The sequence below is a fragment of the Haemorhous mexicanus genome, chromosome 3 (genome assembly GCF_027477595.1).
Source record: "Haemorhous mexicanus isolate bHaeMex1 chromosome 3, bHaeMex1.pri, whole genome shotgun sequence".
Taxonomy (NCBI): Eukaryota; Metazoa; Chordata; class Aves; order Passeriformes; family Fringillidae; genus Haemorhous; species Haemorhous mexicanus.
In genome coordinates this window covers 49932817-49952031 of record NC_082343.1, presented here as the reverse complement: position 1 = coordinate 49952031, position 19215 = coordinate 49932817, and the positions used below count along the sequence as shown (strand labels likewise).

The 19215-nt window shown below is 33.9% G+C and overlaps 1 protein-coding gene across 1 annotated transcript in view; it reads left to right on the top strand.

The window, feature by feature from the left end:
• The window catches only part of ADGB (androglobin), an 87215-nt gene that overhangs the window by 46264 nt on the left and 21736 nt on the right, over window positions 1-19215 (top strand). The window contains exons 19-26 of the mRNA XM_059843290.1: window positions 1200-1367; window positions 3365-3503; window positions 8861-9055; window positions 10430-10523; window positions 12012-12146; window positions 12947-13100; window positions 16236-16423; window positions 17898-18082. Of these exons, the coding sequence (XP_059699273.1) occupies window positions 1200-1367; window positions 3365-3503; window positions 8861-9055; window positions 10430-10523; window positions 12012-12146; window positions 12947-13100; window positions 16236-16423; window positions 17898-18082 (1258 nt within the window). The remainder of the gene's footprint in view (window positions 1-1199; window positions 1368-3364; window positions 3504-8860; window positions 9056-10429; window positions 10524-12011; window positions 12147-12946; window positions 13101-16235; window positions 16424-17897; window positions 18083-19215) is intronic.

Below are 19215 nucleotides of genomic sequence, written 5' to 3'. Positions count from 1 at the left end.
TTTACAAAGAAGTGCAGCATAAAATGTGAAAAATGCTTTTGTTGAACTATATATGTTAGGGTAGGGTATAACTCACTCTTTGAGGCATGCCATAAAATACATGTATAAATATTAATTAATATTAAAAAATACCTGACTATTTAAGTAAAACCTCACATCAGTGAAGTATGTTTGGTCCAATGAGATTGCATATTACTCACCAGGTCTGAAAGCAGCTTTTATATGTTAAATGAGCAATTTAATCAAACAACTTTTCATAGCTGAGCTAAGAGGCCAAGGGGAGAAATTACTGCAGCTTTGTTCTTCATTGTCCATAATCCAGACACCACTATCATCCATATTTTCAAGGTTTCTCTAGCAAGCAGTAGGCCCAAATATTTATTGAAGTCCCTGAGGGGAGGGAATATATTTTCTAGAGAACATTTGTGCAAAAACATTTTAAAAGGTGAGTGTAACAGTAAATTTACATAGCAGTGTAGATTCTGGGTCCTAATAATAGAGCACAAAAACAGCTTGGGCAAATTTATCGCTTTTATTGTGATAAAAAAGTTGAAATATAAGAAATTGGATCATTAAAAATATCTTGTGGCTGTAGTACCCCCTTGCCTTCAATTTTTTTATGAAAAGGTATTTCTCATCAAGAAAATAAAGCAGAATTTTATCCTTGGATTTTTCCTGTGCTTCTTTTTGAAGCAACTTTGCAGTATGTCATTTGCAGGAGAGTGTTCACATTCTTGCACAGAAATCCTGATGAAGATTATTGATGCTTTAGGCAGCATGCATTTGATCATTGCTTTCAGCAGGATACTAATACTAATTTGTCCTTCCATAACAGAAGATGCTGAGCACTTCAGCTGACACTATTATCACTGCAGTAGAAAGTCTCTATATGGATCTTATTTTTGATTAAATTTCCTAGGACTAATGATATAGGAAAAATAAAACAATGAATAGATATATCTTATAGTGCCTGTTATTTATTTCACTGGCTAAAATCAGTGAGCAATTGATACGCTTTTGAATATCAGAGACATAATTGATTTTACAGTTTATAATATTAAGGACAACTGAATGAATTCCAAAAGTTTTGTACTTCATCACAGAAAACATGCTTGTATTCTGTCATGGCCCAGAGACAAAACCAAAGAAAATCTTAAAGCAATCTTTCTAACAATGGTTGGTTTATTATCTTTCCTCAGGAGAGCTCTCGATTTATAGAACAGGCTACAGCTATCCTGAGAGCTGTTGGAAATGTGATAAATAATTACAGCAGTAAGGATGAGCTTCCTAAATCCTTGAAGGAGTTGGAAGTATCTTATTGTCCTCCTGGCCTCCAGGATACTAAAATAGCTGAAAAAAACATCAAGGTGAGCAAATGTTTTGAATGAGTGCATATGTAAAAGCTACAGATGCTGGATAACTGTTTAATGTTGTCATTACCCTCTTCAAAACCATGCCTGTGCACTTGGCAAGGACCACCTGCACGCTGTGAATGTGGAATTCATTATAAAGTGTAAGCCCAAATTACATAACTTGCAACTGTGTGATAATTATCTTCTTTTAAGAAGAGAAACTTCAATGTGCACAGAGTAGCACATTCTAAATTGAGTCTATTTTTGTTGATCTGGTTTAGCATACTTTGGGGCAGAAAGCATTAGCTGTGTTTATATTAAAACTTCATTTTGAATTGAAAGATGCTACCTGAAATGCAGAAAGTCTAATGTTTACTTTCTGTGTCTTATGTTGATTCAACAGGAAAACTTTATTACAGCTTATATTTCTGAAGGCAGTAATGAGTTCTTTTGTTCACAGTATTCCAGGGTGGTTTTCTCTGTTTCTTGAAACGGCAGCATTCTTATTCAACTTTTCTGCTTCTATGCACAATAAATTGAAGATATATGATGAAAACATTACACTTTTCTGTAGATCTCTATGCTATAGCTTTCCAATATTATGCTATAGCTTTCCAATATTATAAAAAGATTGCAAAAATACATTTTTATAAAAGATACACTAGTTTTTATGTGTATGCAAATATTGATCAAATTGCTATAACTTGATTTTTCTAAAGTCAATATTTTATATAATACAGATTCATTTATTTTCATCAAAGTACTGGAATGCTCCTGCAGTTTAGACTGTTTATGCATATTTTAGAAGACTGAATAGAAAAAAGGGTTTAATATTTTTTATAGTTACTGATATTAAAAATTAGAACACTAGCACTTTTATACATGGGCTGGACACCAGCTCAAATTCAGCAAAATAACAGAATTAATAAAGAATGATTACAGGTGCACCACTCATGAAAGAGGTAATTTACATGCCAAGTCCACCAGGAAAAAAAATTGCTTTGAACTCAGGAATGGAATAAACAAATTTTAAATGCAGATGTTCATGTGAAATATGTGCAAAACTTTGAGACCTTATGAAAAATTCAGTAGTCATAAACATGTATATCCTTTAATTTCTCCTCCTCTAAGAAGAACAATGTATAGCTGAAAAACAAAAAAAAAGAAGGACAGATATTAGATAAATGAAAGGCACTGAGCTGACAATGATTCAAGGATGAAAATATGGAAACTGTCTGTCTTTAATACAAACAGTGAAGAATTGTTCTGAATGCAAAAAAGGATCTTCTGTATTCTTTCTTTCCTAGTTTTACAAATTTAAAAATAAAGGAAATGTTTATTAGTAATAAAATACATAAAATACATTTCCAGAAAGCAGAAAAATCTGAAACTAAGGGCAGTGAAAGAGAAAAATCTTGTCTTTTCCAGTAAGTTCTTACTATATTCTTAAAGTCAGATTATGAAACTAGTTCTTTAAAGCACACTCTAAAATTCCCATCTACTAGGAATGGGGGAGGAAAAGACTGGATTTCTGCTCTTTAAAGAGAATCAATATGTCAAAGCATAAAAGTAGAGCCAAATCTTCCCATGCTGTGGCATTTCCTAATCCTGAAAGCATTCCCATTAAGTTCCCTGTCTCTATCCTAAAACCTCGAGTTTAGAACTCCCATTGTCATTATAGCAGTTATAATATGTTCTTCTGTCTTCTGGTATGAGGCCATCAACCCCCTACACATAAACTAGGATGTTTCTGGGTGACAAACACACTGTAGAATAAGTCCTATTTTCTTGTTTTTATAAGCCAGGCATGAAACAGGTTTTCTCTCTGTTGTCTTGAAGCATTATAGTCCTACAGTTGGGATTAATTTTCAGATACAGTATTTGGTTGAAGAAGTTAAAGATTTCATTTATACATGGTAAGAGAAGAGGGAAACAGTTTTTGAAACAATAATGAGAAGCAATATAAATCAATCTTTATAAATTAATCATTCTTTTCGTCTTTCTGATTTTAGGTTTTCAATAATGCATTTTGGTATTTAATTGAATATGTATCAGACAAGAAGGATCTTTGCAGGTATAAATTTGCCTTCAGGTCCTTCACTCTGGATTTTGAAATCACTGATGTTTCTGGGGATGACATTGTGTTTTCAGGTAATGTATTGATATTGCTGATTACTTCAAATATATCTGCCCATTCTTATTTTCAGGGAAGCCCACTACACTCTCTTCTTGTTTTTTCTTGCTTAAGTAGGCACAATTAATTTTTAAGCCTAAGACTTCTACTGTGTTGACGGGACATCCGAGGCTCATCTCTGAATAGAAATGATCCTTTACTTTTTTCCAGAAGGTCTGTTTACCCTTTGTTAATTTATAAAACTCCCCTTGGTCTTCTTTGAGTTGCATTTGTCAGTATTAACAAACATTAGCAAACATCTGTGTTTTTTACCTGTTTTACTGCACCTCATCACTTTCATTCAAATTATCAGCTGAAAAGATCTTAAATGCCTATATTGTTCACAAAATGAGAGTGAAGGAAGACTCAAGTTAGTATCTTCATTGAAAGTTCAGCTATTTCTTAGTGTTGGGTTGAGAGGTTTTTGTTTGGTTTTTGGGGGGGGATATTTAAATTTTTGTTGTCTTGCTTGCTTGCTTGTTTTTTAAGCTTGTTATTTGGGAAATTACTGTGTTGCTGTGTTGCCTGGCTAGTTGGCTGGTTAGTCATACCCTTATAGTGTGAAACTGGCTACAGCACCAACTGCCTCTTCTCCAGCCTGTGGTCAGAGAGTGCTGTGTACCTCAACATACTCTGAGAGAAGCCATTGGAAGGCCAACATATTTATTACAAGCAGGGATAATTCTCTTTGCACTGTTTCTTTGCTTCATTTTTTATGCAAGCTGGAGTTTTACACAGTTACAATTAAGTTTGCCTGGCAACCAAACACATGGCTCTTTTCCATTTTAGGACTTATTTTTCAGCCTCTATAACTTTTTAATCTATTAATGTTAGCATCTAGTTTACTAATAAAAGCCTTATGTACATGGTTTCATACCACAACAGAAAAATAATTTGTCTGATTGGTGGGAAGAGACACAATCACCATTTGAAGGCTTTTTATGGGTACTTAGCTTTTTCTTTGTCTATTGTGAATTTAAAGAATAAAGTGTTTCTACTTGATCAAACAAAATTATACTAACTTCCTTTTGACTGACTAATCAAAATCAGTGTATTCTGGAAAAATAGTATAAAAAACTAAATTCAAATTTACACAAATGTCTTTACTGACACAATGTTGTAATACTTTTGTCCCTTTAAGAAAGCACTTATAAGCCTAAATATTTGTCTCTCCTTACTGGGAACTTTCCTCTGAATCTCCACTCTTCTGAAGGTTTTTCTTATTGTGAGGCAGGTATTTTTCAGAGAATTGCATCCCATGACAAGAGCATGTTGCAAGGGTCAGCATGTTGACATTTATCAAACTACTGAAAGTAAACAACACCTGTCACATTTTTTAAAGATTACTGTGCTACTGATTTCTGCATTCCAAAAAAAACCCTTAAACACTTGTCAGCATTAGAAGACATTTTAAAATAGATTTGAATAATTAGCACAGTTGACAGGTTGTAGCAAAGATCTCATATAAATTACTAAAGTATGAGATCCACTGTGACAGAATATTTTTTAGGAGTTGGGCAGTGAATCAAAAAAGTGGAATAAATATATGGAGAAAGAAAGTTCTGTTTCAGTTTTATTTCTTCCAGTGTCCAATGTGTCCTTTTAAACTATTTGCTTTTCTAAAATTAAATTACGAGAGATCCCTATTGGACTGGAAAGGTAATTGTTTCCCTTTGGTTTTATTGATATTGGACATTTTTTGACCTTTATTGACATTTTGCCCTGCTTAATAAAGGTTGCTTTGGAGTAAATGCATGCTTTTGTTCAGGTTCCATGCAGAAACCTTAAGAAATAAAGCATAAACCAAGTGAACTGTCAGGGAAAAAGAGGTAGATGGCAGGCAATACCAGCTGCAAACTACACTGTAGAAAGGCCTAGAAGGATTGGCATCAGCTGAATGCTCTGCCCCCACATTAGCTCTGCTGCATTGTCAAGTTAGTTGCTCAAATCTTGTCAAGACCTGAGGTTGTAACCTTTTGGAACCTAACAGATATCAGTGTAAACTACCATAACAGATGAATAAAATATTTTTGTCATCTGGGTCTTGAGATTAATTCAATAGCAAGGGCAAGGATATTATGATTTACTGCAGTTAGTGGTCATGGCTGCAAAGGTTTCTGAGAAGCCATCCTGAAAATGATCTAGTCATATTTATTAGACTGCCAAGTATTATCCATTCCCAAGGAGCAATTAGCAGAGGAGCCACCAGAAACAAGTGGAAGACCATGCTATGTGAACATATGAAAAAAAAGGTGGAAGTATCTGAAGCTGAGTGCTTCCCCATGGCATGGCTCTTCTGTTGTATTCTGGGAGGAGAGTGAATAAAGGGGCCATGCAGAACTTTGGGAAATCATGAGATAGTGAATTTACAGAGGTATGTGATATTTCCTGGGAAAGGAAGCATATCAGGATGCCTGCCTGCTCTCTGTTGCACATTTTCTTTTTTTACCTTGACCTGGTTTCATTGAGCCCAATAGTGAGCCAGTGGAGGTCTGTGGCACTGATTTTCAAGAGTCTCAAACACTTAACAGTCATTCAGGCACAATTCAGGGGCTACATTTCTTTCTCATGGATAAATTCCAACTTTCAAGTTGGAAGTGGAGTGCGCTTTGTGTACAGTACTCCTAAAACCTTCTGGTCTGAAATTTTATCTAGAAGTCAAGCTGTTTTCTAAGAGCTTATCTTGACTGTGAAACTGTATTTGGAATGTCCCGCTCAGTTCTTTTTCAGAACAAGCTTCTCTCTCCTCCAGAAACATAGGTTAAGATTGATTATAAGGTTGTGTTGTGTTGCATTGTGAATGAAAAGAGAATTCTGAACATTTGTTTCTTCTTGCACTTTGGATTTGAACTTGAGTTCTAGTAAGGGTGAGGGAAAGTTTGACATTATTTGTTTGAATATGTAAAATGCCTCTTCAGTACATGCAAAATACTCCTTTTTCAAACAATCATTCCTACATTGCCTCCAGAAACTGCAGTGATTTTATGGTGAACAGCGTCTTGCTAGGCTGCTTTGAAAGCTTCAGTTTTATTACTAGCACAGTGTCTTTTGATTAACAGCTAAGGTGTGTCAGAGATTTTTGACAAATCTGTTTTCGATCATAATGTCAAATTTGAAACATCCATTATTTCAATACTGATGGACTTAAAGCATTCACTAGCTCAAGATTGATTGATTAAAGCATTTCACAATATACATTTCTCTGCTTACAAGAAAAAATATTAAGAATTGTTAAGTTAAAAAAGCCTTGAAAGATCAGCATATTTATTTAAGACCTCATTATTTTGCCTTAAATATTGCAAAAAAAAATTTGTTCTTATTACATTGTTTTAAAAAAAATAGAACAAAAAGAGCCTCCCTATGAATATATACTTTAGGAATATATACTCTTAATTTTGGGGTTTTGGCCTGATCTGGGGTAACTTCTGAAAGTTTCTATAAATATAATTTATTTTTGTGTGACAATCCATACAATTTTTTTATATTTGTGTTTTCAGAAACAGTTTAACATTTAACTAGCTTACTGTATATCCATATATTGTTTCTCCTCACAAATGAAATGTTTTATTTCTAGAGTTATAAGTATTTACTTCTTGTTATGGAGCACACTTTGCATCTTCAGTGGATGAAGTTTTTAGCTGGTTCACAGGGCAACACCACACCTATACTTTTTGTATTTATTTTTCTATATTATTGATTCCTTTTCCATGTAAGGGTATTCTTACCTATTAGGTCAATCTGTGTAGATGCGTGTTCATATATATACAACTGTTAACATTGTTTTGCCTTATATGAGGAATGTAGGCTCTGCAGCAGAACTCATTTTTCTGAGGCAAAGCACGAGCTGAAAATCGAAGTCTATTTCCCTTTCATGAAGACAATGATTAGTGAGGTCAGAAGTCATCTTGCCACTGGGTTATTTATTTGTAAAATAGACAAGTTTGTAGATCGAACAAATTCATTTTCAAGTGTGTTACAGTAATGAATGAATGGAAGAGCCAAAACATTTCCAGAGGTACATAGACAGGACACATTTTAGAACATGTTAAATTCCAGTTGGAGATTAGGAAAACTTTTTTCACTATGAGGCTAGTCAAAAGCTGGAAAAGAATGCCCATTTAAATTATGGAGTCTCAATTGTTATGGAAGTATTAAAAAATGGACTGAACATTTATTCAAGAACAGGAGCAACCTGGTCTAAATTCATCTGGCTTTGGATGTGGGATTGGACCATATGACCTTCAGTGGTCCACTCAAGTCTGTATTATTCTGTAATTGATTATGTGTTTCTGTCTTATAAAAGTGGTTGTACCATTCATATTGTCGACTTCTAATGTGGTTTCTACTGAAGTGGGGTTGCATAATCTTCCAGTCCCCAAGCATTAAAGAAGCTTTCTAGGGTTTGGAAATGCAATACTGATGAGAAGTGGTGGTTTGAGAACACAGCCAGATTTAGCAATATTGAATAAAAATGATTAGATTGAAATGTGTGATCTGGCTGATGAAAGCAATATCTTAAGATAGCTTGCGTGCCTGCAATGTTGTCTACATTTTTCAAGCAGATTCCTCTCCTCCTTTTTGTTTGTTGGTACTTCCTTTTGTGGCACTGTTTCCTTCCTATCATGCTGTCTTGCTCCCTTTATTCCATATGTGTGCAGTTCCAAACTACACCTCTGGCACTGGCCCCTTGGAGTGTTGCTCCCCACACCCTTCCCTAAGTCCTGGTTCTGATGGCTCCCAGGATGCTAATTTCTAGGCAAGAATGCCTTCAAAGACCTCATTGCTAACCTGTCAGAACCCACTAATTTCTGTTGCACTTTGAAACTCCTTGATAACATAAAGTCAGTCCAATAAATGGGCTCTCCCTTTATCATAGATTTTACCCTTATTCCATGGCTCCTTTACAAGGGTTAAACAAAATGTTTTCAACAACACTAGTATTGAAATTATTACTTAATAAAATTATCAGATTGAGAGGCAAAAGTAATTAAAATCTTATGAAGCTCTTTTAAGCTGTGTACAGAGTCAGGCTTTAGTGGAGCACATCCTCTTGGTTCACGTTTGGAAGAACATTTTGAAATTACAGTAAGAGATGTGATTTTAAAAAATGTTCTGCAATAGCTGTCCATGAAAAGAAAAATTAAATGATTTGATGTTTGTAACTAGCAAAGTGGCTGACATTTTGACTTTGTGTAATTATAAAGCATATTTTCTCCAACTTATGATAAAACCAAAATTGCAAGAGTGATATTTTCATCATAGAAGATTTATGCTTGAAATCACTCTCTTGGTGTTTTGTGTTTATTTGTTTGGGGTTTTTTTTAATTTTTTACAGGAAGCAACAGGAACGGGACTTCCAGCTTAGTTGATGTTACTCATTCTTCCAATCCTTCAGAGACCAGTGAGGAGAAATCCCTTAGAAGTTGTGAGAATCGAACTCCCACATCTGAAGAAGAAGCAGCAGCTCTCAAAATTCAAGCCATCTGGCGAGGGACCTATATTAGGAAAATACTGAAGAGCAGAGAACCAGGTGTGCATTTATAAATGCCTTTCAAAAATGTTTCATGCTTCCTCTTATTAAAAACTTCACTGTAGAGTTTTTTGCTAATTAATATCTAGGTAAAATTAGCTGAAACTAATGAAATAGAACTTGTAGTTCTCTTAAGTATTCCTAACCACTCAGTCAGCACATATGATACTAAAAAGTATACAAAAGATACACCCCCCTAGATTTGCATAGATACTAAACCAAAATTTGTATTAATGTAGATTTAGGTAAGGGCTGTTTTTTTTTTCTGGAAATGTAAAGGAAAACATACAAGAACCTAAGCATCATAATGAGCAGTCAGTGGAACACAGCAGTATCGAAGTCTGATGCTGTCCTGCAAAGATACTGTACTGATACTATCCATCATTCTTGTGCACATAGGTAGAGGAATCCTGCATAGCAGTTCAGGACTCATAGCATATTTCCTATTCAGCAATTCTCTTATCTCAGCTGAAATACTGTGTCCAAGTACACTATCCACAGTCCAGGAAGAAAGAAAGATAACAACCACAAAATTCTGAGTAGAGTTGTGAGAATCAGGATTGAATATAGCCCTTGTACTTGGGCGTTGGTAGTTTGTCATTTCAGAAAGACCAGATAAGAAAAGACTTTGCTATAATTTTTAAGTACCCACAGGAGGAAAGGAATTTCATAATAACAGTCTCTTTAGGCTGATATCCAAAGGTTAACAAGAAAATCTTTAGTCTGACATTCAAAATTTATGGCTTGAATCCAGACACATTCAAGTTAGAATAAGTGATATTTATTTTTAAAAAAGTAAGGGATTTTTTGGAATAAACCAAGATTTGTATTGTACTGCTGAAAACTGTCAAATCAGTCTAGTTTTTATCTGTATTCCATGTACAGAAGCAGACACCTTGAGATGACATCACATCCTGTTAAGTGAGTTATCCAACATGGATGGGGTGAATTACCCATTAGAGCTGCCCAATTCTTTTCCTGTTAGCTACACAAATAGTTTAGGTGCATCCCTACCCCTTCCTGGTATCTGCAGATGAAAGTTGCTGGGAGTTAAATAGCATATTGTCTGAGGACAGAGATTGCCAAATATCACTACAACATGTTACAGTGAAAAACCTGTAAATTGGAAAAAATATTGATCACATAATTTTTGCAGTTGTAGGTGTGCTGAAAAGTACAAAGATGGTGATGAATGGAAAATACTCTGTTAAAGGAAAACACGGTTTTGTGCTCAGTGAGACTTCTGTAAAACTCCAAATAAATAAGGCAGTTTACTTGTATAAGTCATATTTTTCAGAATTATTTGGCCAGTGTAAATTTAGAACAATAACAAAATTGGATGTTATATTTTGTAACTTATTTGATTATCTCTAGGTACTAAAGAAAACACTGATGTTGAAGAAACTTTGAAAAACCTGTGGACTTTGATTGAGTTAAATTTTGAAGAGTGTGCAGTAACATTGTTAAGGTAATCATGCAATAAATAAAACTATTTTATTGTAGGCAGTTGTCATAAACTTTTTCACAAAATAAGTATGGTAAGAGCATTATTCGTGTCAAAATTACAAAACCCTGATGGAAGGGATAATTTTTTTTTTTTACTAAATATATGCTATGCTTTATTCTGTGTACCCTACATGAGTAAAATCTAATTTTGAGATATGTTACCAATTTTTTCCAATTTTTTTGTTCTAAAATATTACCTTTTGCATTTATTTAATTTTTTTAGTATTGGGTAAGCTGCTCCATAAGTATAGATCTGACAATGATTCCTTAGTTAAGCAGTTAGCCAGTTGATGTCAGGATTGTTTTTGATTTGTGCTATCTGTTAAGCAATCATGATTTATAGTAGAAAGAAGATAGCTTTACTATGTAATTGTACACAGTTTATTTTCTCAGCAGGGGACTTTTTTGTTGCACTTGCTTGAAGCAGATGTATTTCTAGGTAGTAGAAATGTAGTAGGTGTATTTCTATGCTTTCCCTGATATTTTATTACAGCTTTTGGAAAGATGGCTATTCTAATTTCAACAGTGTTCATTAAGTCATTTGCAAGCCTAACACTCTCTGGGGATCACAAATTTCCATTAAGTCCTCCAAAAATCTTTTTGCAAGTGTTCACACAACTGATCTAGCAGTAAATCAGTTCTTCCAGGGGTGAGGAGTGAAAACTGGCAATAATTACTGCCTGTGGATATAAATCCTCTCTCCTTATAACCAGCAATTTGAGCAACACTCACACCAGGTATAATTTCATATCACCTTTTACTTCTTCTAATTTTGTGTACATTGATGGGATTAGGACTTTGCAACCAAAGCCTTTTTCCAAATATTAGCCTTCCATTTTAGCAGTTTTTAGCCTGCCTTAAAACTTATAAAACTTATGGGGTTCATAGGTATTGTCCTGAGGGATACTTTTGAGTGTGAAAATCATGCCAATGTTCTTGTGCCTAATTTTTTTTTAACAGCTGACAGATTTCTATTTAACATAATCTATCACCTTGGCCAATAAGTTTTGCTTTTATTCCTTTGTTGTTCCAAAATGTTTTAAAAGTAAATAAAGGGATTTTAATATCCTAATGACTCCACAGCTTTAAAATGACAATTTAATATAAAGAAAGTGAAGTTATGCTCACTGAAATTTATTTTTTTAAAAAAGAGGTAAAGTTTTCTAGAAACCATAACATCTTGGGGTATTAGAAGCAGCTGTAGTCACAAGTAGACTGATGTATAGAAATATGTGTATATTTGCCATGAGGTCTGAAAGAACTGATCCCTCCATGATTTTTTTATTTAAGAGTGAACAGCTACTAGAGAAACATTAGTAGCACATTTTATGTTGTTGTTTTACATTCATGCACAAAGTAGTGCTCTTCATGATCAGCATAAGTAATAGTCAGTAAATGTATATGCCATCCTGATTAGATTGAAGTCTTTATCTTGTTTTCTGCTTTCCAGAGAAATATTTAAGAGAAACTTTAATTCAGTTGAAAAGTTTCCTTGTTATGAAGATGAATGGTGTAAGATGTATTTCACTGACTATGCAGTAACATATGCTGATCAACCACCAAATGCCTGGTTTCTGGTTTTCAGGTGAGTTTCACAGACTCCTGTACAATTCTTATGTGGGAATAGTATTGATACACTCTGGTTTTTCACTAACCTGCTTAAAAACTTACTTATCTGTCTGCTTTCCTTAGATTCTGGCATGTACTTGTTCTGGCTTTGGCTGGAACAGAGTTCATTTTCTTCTTAAATTCTTTGTTTTCTTCCTACTAGCTGGTAGAGTGCAATGTATTTGGATTTAGTGTGATAACAGTATTGATAATACACTGATGTTTTGGTTGTTGAGTGCATACCCCAAGTCAAGGACTTTTCAATGTCTCACGCTCTGCCAGTGAGGAAGTGCACAATAATTTGGGAGGAAGCACAGCCAGGACAGCTGTCCTGAAGTGGCCAAAAGGTTGTTCCATACCAGAGAATGTCATGTTCAGTATATAAACTGGGGAAGGATTACCTGGAAGGGGGCTGATAACTGCTCAGGAACAGCCTGGCTATTGGTCAGTGAGTGGCGACCAATTATATTGAGCATCATTCATTTCTTTTGGGTCCTGTTACTCTCTCTCCCTCTCCTAATCATTAAAAATATTCATATTATTAGAATATTTATTAGTATATATTTTTATGTTGTTAAACTGTTCTTAACACTCTAGATTTATATTTCCTTTCTGATTCTTTCCCTCAGTTACATTGGGTGTGGGAAGTGAGTGAGCAGCTGCATTTTACTTAATTGCTGGCTGGGGTTAAACCATGGCAATATTTTTTGCTTTGTGTTGCACATACCCTTTTATTTCTGAAAATAATTTTGATATAATTTAATTTTTCTTTTTTAGAGAAATATTTATTGTTCCAGAAGACATGTTTATATTTACAAAGGTGTTTACCACTATCCCTTTCTGTAGACTTCATGTTCTTGATAATGACACACAGGAGGAAATGCCACATGCCTTTTTCAAAGTGGCACCTCATGTTTATCCCAAAAATAAGGTAAATACAAGAAGTTGTTGTGGAAAGTATAATTTAAAAAATAATAAACAATGCCCAAATTCTGTGGAGATTTTTTGCTATGTCATAATGTTAGTAAAAGCACACCCTTATTTATTAGCAAGTTTGAACAGAGACCACCCCTGATCTGCTTCCATGCTAAGTATTTATTAGTAAACTTTTGATTATTTTCTCTTCTGTACTCTTTCCAGCTGCTGTTGTTTTGAGTTTTTTTCCTCTTTTTCGTGCATAACACTGAGCACAGTAAACTTTGTGCCAATGTTTAACTTGTGTCCATAAAAAGTTTGAATAAGGAATGATAAGGGTACATATTTACTTCCCAAGGGTACAGCACAGTAGCCTCAGTGATTCTGTCAATTACTGATGAAAATGGCCGTTTTCATTGAACTCCTGCTCTTCCCTATTGAAGACATCCTCTCTTAAAACCACAATTTTTTTATTGTTTGCTAAACTAATGGTTAATATTTTGTAATATTAAATGTGGTTAATAGCAGCGAAGAGTGATTTTTAGAGTATTAAAAGAGAATTGTGCATGCATGCTGTATTTTTTCACTTGTTCTTTTTGCATTTCTCAGTCACTCAGCTCTTCAGTTCCTCAGTAAGGATATAACGTTTTGCTCTCCAATTTAGCTTGTTCTTCCTATTTCCAAATAGTTGATTATTGTTTCAGTGGACTTCCACATGCTTTTGAAAGTTCTGTTGATGCTTTGACAAGACATTTTGCAATTAGTAAACACAGAATACAATGGTATTACTTTCATCTGTTACATTTTTTTGTAACAGTATTTCGTAAAAATTAGTCAACAACGTAGTACATCAAGCAGGAAATTATTCAGTATGCCTGAATTCTTAAATGTCAGTATTATTACATAAGAAGTTATTTTTTAAAAAAAGTACACCTACCAGTTCTGCTTCCAAACTATGACTCAGCAATTTGCAACAGAGATAAAAAGGAATCCTGTCAACAGATACTGTTACTCTGCTGCAGAGACACTTCTGGAACACATTAAAGTTCATTTCAGAATGATTGACAATGAATATAAAATCTGCACACTAGCAATAAAGTCTGTCTTCTTTTTGCAAACTTTACAACCAAGATGGATACTGGGTTCTCGTTTAGCATTATTTGGATTTTTTGGGGTTGCATTAAATTTTTTTTCCTGGGTTTTTTTTTTTCTACTGCTGGATACAGTTGCATTTGTTTTAGTTCTTGGTGGGTTTTTTTGTTTTTTTTTTTTTTAATTCTACTGTCTTTAGTATGCACAATTCTTTTGAAAAGATTGTAGAGAAGGATAGAGATAAGCACTCAAGCTTCAGCTGACCTACATAGATAAGAGTTTAAGAAATCATCACTACCACCATATTTAGTCTAGAAAATAGAAGTCTATTTGAGCAAGGACACTGATCAGTTATTTCTCTTGACTACACATAGAAGGCTGTAAGGGATTCATCTTACTTTGCCATAAAGTTAATTTGGGTGGTATATTAGAAAACAATCCTTTCTGAGTCAAGAGACAGTGAATTGTAACAAGATATCTAACTAAGTAGTGAAATCTCTTGAAGGTTATTTACAAAAGAGACATAAATTTATTGGGGTTGTTGACATCTGTTTTCTTATTTCTCAGTAGTGACTTGATCTTCATACCAGACACAAAATTCAGTTATTGTGCTTTCTAATTGCTTGTAGTATTCTCAAAGCGCTCACTCAAACAAACCTTTAGTCCTAAGTCTGAATTTTCTGAATATTTTTAGTGAACATCAGGATTGTATAACAGTAGCTTTATAGATAGGCATGCAAGAGAAATGGTGGAATTTGTTCTTCTCATGCATCCCACGCTGTTAGAAAACAGTTGAATATCTGGATAAATCCTTCTCTGTTTCCAGGTGTACTTGATAAGAACAGAGGGGCCTGTGACTTTGTGCTTAACTAGATGTTTAAATAAGTGAGTTCTCCTGAATGGTTACTTTGAGTGGTTGGTATTACCTTGTGGTGGTTAAGGGTTGTAAAGCGCCTTACTGCTACAACTGCACAAATTGGAAAAATGAATAATTTATTTTAATTTCATTCTAAATATTCAGTATTCATGAAGCCACAGCCCTGAATTATTGGATAGTCCTGAAATCACAACCCTATTGTATAAGGGTTTTTCAACACAGTTTTTTGCTGGTAAATGCTGATTTCTTTAAAAGGAATTTAGAAGAGGACTGAAAGAAATAGAGCCTTTCAAAGAATTTTCATTTGGACTATTTCTTGGGTGGAACATAAAATTTTAATATTTGAAATAGGGGGATAGTAGGGCAAGTCAGACTACATGAAAAAGGGACTTAATGCTGAGTTCTCCTGCAATATTACAAATGTCTATTTCACTCCTTATATCCCTTTTTCCTCTCCCTGCCTTTAAAGTAATCACCTTCACATTGCCTTCATTTTCACAAATACAAATTAATCAAAGTTTGAATATTTTTATTTTATATCCTGGCTCCTCAAATTCCTATTCTCAGGATTCATAAAGAGTACCTAAATCTGCACCAGCCTTATTAATTGTGTGTTGATTTTTTTATTCTTTTTTGAATTTTCTAATACTAGAAATATTTTTTTAATATATTAATAAAAATAAGATTAAAATCTTGTCATTTCATGCTATATCTGCAGTGGCATTATTAAATTAGGGTAAATGTTAATTTGAAGACTGAAGTAATCTGAGTCTGAAAGACTCAGATTTGAAGACTGAAGTAACCTGATCTCTAAATTTCCATGTAGCAAACTCATCCACCCCTACTTTCACACTCCCTAAGCATGAAGGAGCATTTTAAATCATCAAATAATTTTGTTAGAAAGTGACTTCAGGACTTTGGTTGCATCAGCCCCTAAAACACCTGTCAGCTTTCCAGTTAGATGAAATTGGATTTAACTTGCCATGTAACTTTTTACCAAGTATAAATTGCTAAAATAAGAAATGCTCCATAAGTTAGACTGCTGTTATAAGATTCTTGCTGATGAAGCTCATCTTATTATATTGATAAGTGTAATGGACAAAAAGTATGTTGCATGTAGTCACAGGGTGCCTTTTGAGTATTGTTATTGCCCTGTAAAAATGTTTTGTTTTCCCCTTTCAGAAAGGATACACTTTTGTGGCTGAAGCACACACTGGTGACCGACCTGTGCCAGGTGGCAAATGGAAGCTCCGCTTCTGCAGCTCCCAGAGTGCCCTTCCATTTCTCTCTCGCGAGGCTGTAAATGATACCTATTCTACTCTACAATTTAAGGAGTATTACATACCCAACAAAGAGTTCCTACTGTTTCGGTAAATATTGAGAGAAGAATGAATAAATTCTGGGGTTTATATCGGTCATCCCTACCAGAAAAGTGTGTTCTTTCCTCTTTCTTAGAAGGGGAGAATATTGATGCAAATATCTGAATGTTGTAGGCTACCAAATTAACATTTGATTTGTGAGAATGTTATTTGTGAAATATTGCCACTACTTAATGAAGAACAGGTGTGAGGTATACAGACTATAAATTCAAAATCAAAATTCAGTGTTTTGCATTTCTGTAAGCTCTGTCTTATCCATATGCCAATTACAGAAATTCCATAGTACTTTTGGGAAATAAACATGTATTGAAACACTCTTTTCCCAATATATCAGACCAATTTCCATCTTGCAGTACTGGCAGAAAAAATTATATTTGTTTTATTTTTGTGTGCTGATTCTTTTAGGAGAATATATTTAACAAACATGATTTAGTTTTTAATATTCCTTTTTAAATTAATTAAAATCCATTCTGAGCTCAGAACTGACCATTCCTAAATTGCTATACTTAAGTTTTTACACAAAGAACTTCGCATTGCACTACAACAGGCCCTGTGCTTAGAGCTGATTAAATGTGTACATTTTGAAGATTATTTCTAAAAAATTTTACCCCGTTTCCTGGAAGCTTTTTCAACATTTCAAACCAACAGATTATTTTTGGATAGAGGTCTCTTTAGGAGAAGGAATCAGTTTCAATATAATTGAAAAAAACGTGTAATGGAAAAAAAACTATATGCACTAAAATTTTGTAAGCACTCTCTTTCTTGATGATTTTCATTCTTTCACCCTTCTGATGTTACCAACCTTAAAAAAAATTATATATTTTTAGCTCCAAATGTGCTGAAGCCAGGGCTATGGAGTCTTTGTGTGTTTTTGTTTCTTTGCTTGTTTGGTGAGATTAGTCATAACAATTTAAATTTATGGACAAAAAGCATATAATACATAAAGCAATGGGTTACAGCCTAACAACTATTTGAACAACATAACAATTATTTGAATTTTTTTCCTCAGACTCTAATTCAACAGGTTTTTAATGCCACACTCTTTTAAGCTGACCAAAGTAGCTGCTGCCGTCCAAGGAGATATCTCTACCCTTTTGAAAGCAAATAATCTTTTTTTTCCTTGGGTACTTTTTTAATGATACAATTCCCTAATCTGGCTAATGATATTCAACAAATAAAAATACAGTAGGCATTCAAATGTCTATTTGGACATTTGATAAGGCAATTAAAAAAAAAAAAAGAAATAGCTACACCACCCAATTTTCAGCAGCAGCACTTGCTTTGTTGATTCAGTGCATTAAACTTCACTACAGGAAGCTAAGCCCATCAGATTCCAGGAAAACAGTTGATTTGTAACTCAATTTTAAGTGTTTGCTTCCAGTTCAGCACAACATTTAGGTACTTTCCTAAAAAGAATGATCGGGTATAGTTGGTTATATTACTATAATTTTTTCTTCCTATTTAGGTATTTTGTAAAGGTCACAGCACCACATACTGCTACATTTCAGGTACAAACCTCTAATTCAGATGTGCTCGTTAAACTACAAGTCCTAGATAATGAGAAGGAAATTACGAGTGTCATTGGAAAGGGCAATGCAGTCATCCCAGTTTTTAATTTCTGGAGTAATCAATCACTTTTGAGCTCCCAGTGTAAGTATTGTATGCCATATTTAATAATTTTATTCACTGCAGGATATACATTCTTACAGTAACTGTAAGAAAAAAACTGTAACAGAAAATACTATTTTCTACTGCTCTTTTCATTAACCTTTAATTTTACTGTTCCAAACCAATAAATACAATTGAATGAGGTACATAATTCTTAGACATATTTTCAACAATGGACTCTGTAATGCTCAGGTAATTCTAAACAAAAATTAAGTACCATCTGCCTGCCACCATTATACTTCTTATACATAATAGATTTTAGAGGCTACTTTCCATCTTCTTTCCATCTTCTTTTAGAGGCTACTATGCCATCTTCTTTGATAATCTACATCTGTTTTTCTGTTTTCTATACACCTCACTTCTAAATCAAATGATTTCCATTTAATTTGTGAGCTATTTTGAATTCATCATTATAGTTGTGTTTCAATTTTAAAATTAATTCTTCATAAGAATTACAAGTTTGCTTAAATAAAGCAGATGTTTATAAACCAAGTCTGCTACTGTATTCTCCAGCAACACTACTATACATAAGATACATAATATATGAAAGTCTTCAGTCCTTCTATGAAGACTTCTAAACAATAAATCTTGTATAAGTCTGAGTTTGCCTATTTGAGCATATTGAGAACCTGAGGCAAAAACAAATTCTTCAAATACTGGATTATTGCTTTGCTGAAGCCCAAAATACCATTATGTTTCTTCTGCTCACCTCCACTATTTTGAACTGTGGAGTTTTCAAACATGATCCTTTAGCATAATGTGCAATATGAAATTCCAATGCTTTATGGGAAAAATAATAATTAATTTAATAATATTTGTGAAACATCTTTATTTCTGTCTCAACTGCACCTTGTTATTACCAGAAATGTGAAAAAAAAAATTAGTCCTAAGGAGACCATGCTCTTAAAATGTCATTCATCAGATGAAAGCATTAGGTTTTTAAAGGAATTCATAGGGAACCTGCCCTGATTCTCTCTGAGTTACCAAGATAATCAGTAGCTATTTTTGGTTAATGTTTTTGGAATGTGGAAGTGGACTAGTAAACTTAATGGTAGACTGGTGGAAATAGAGGAATGTATGAAATAGCTCAGCTTAGGATCAGCATCACAGTAGTG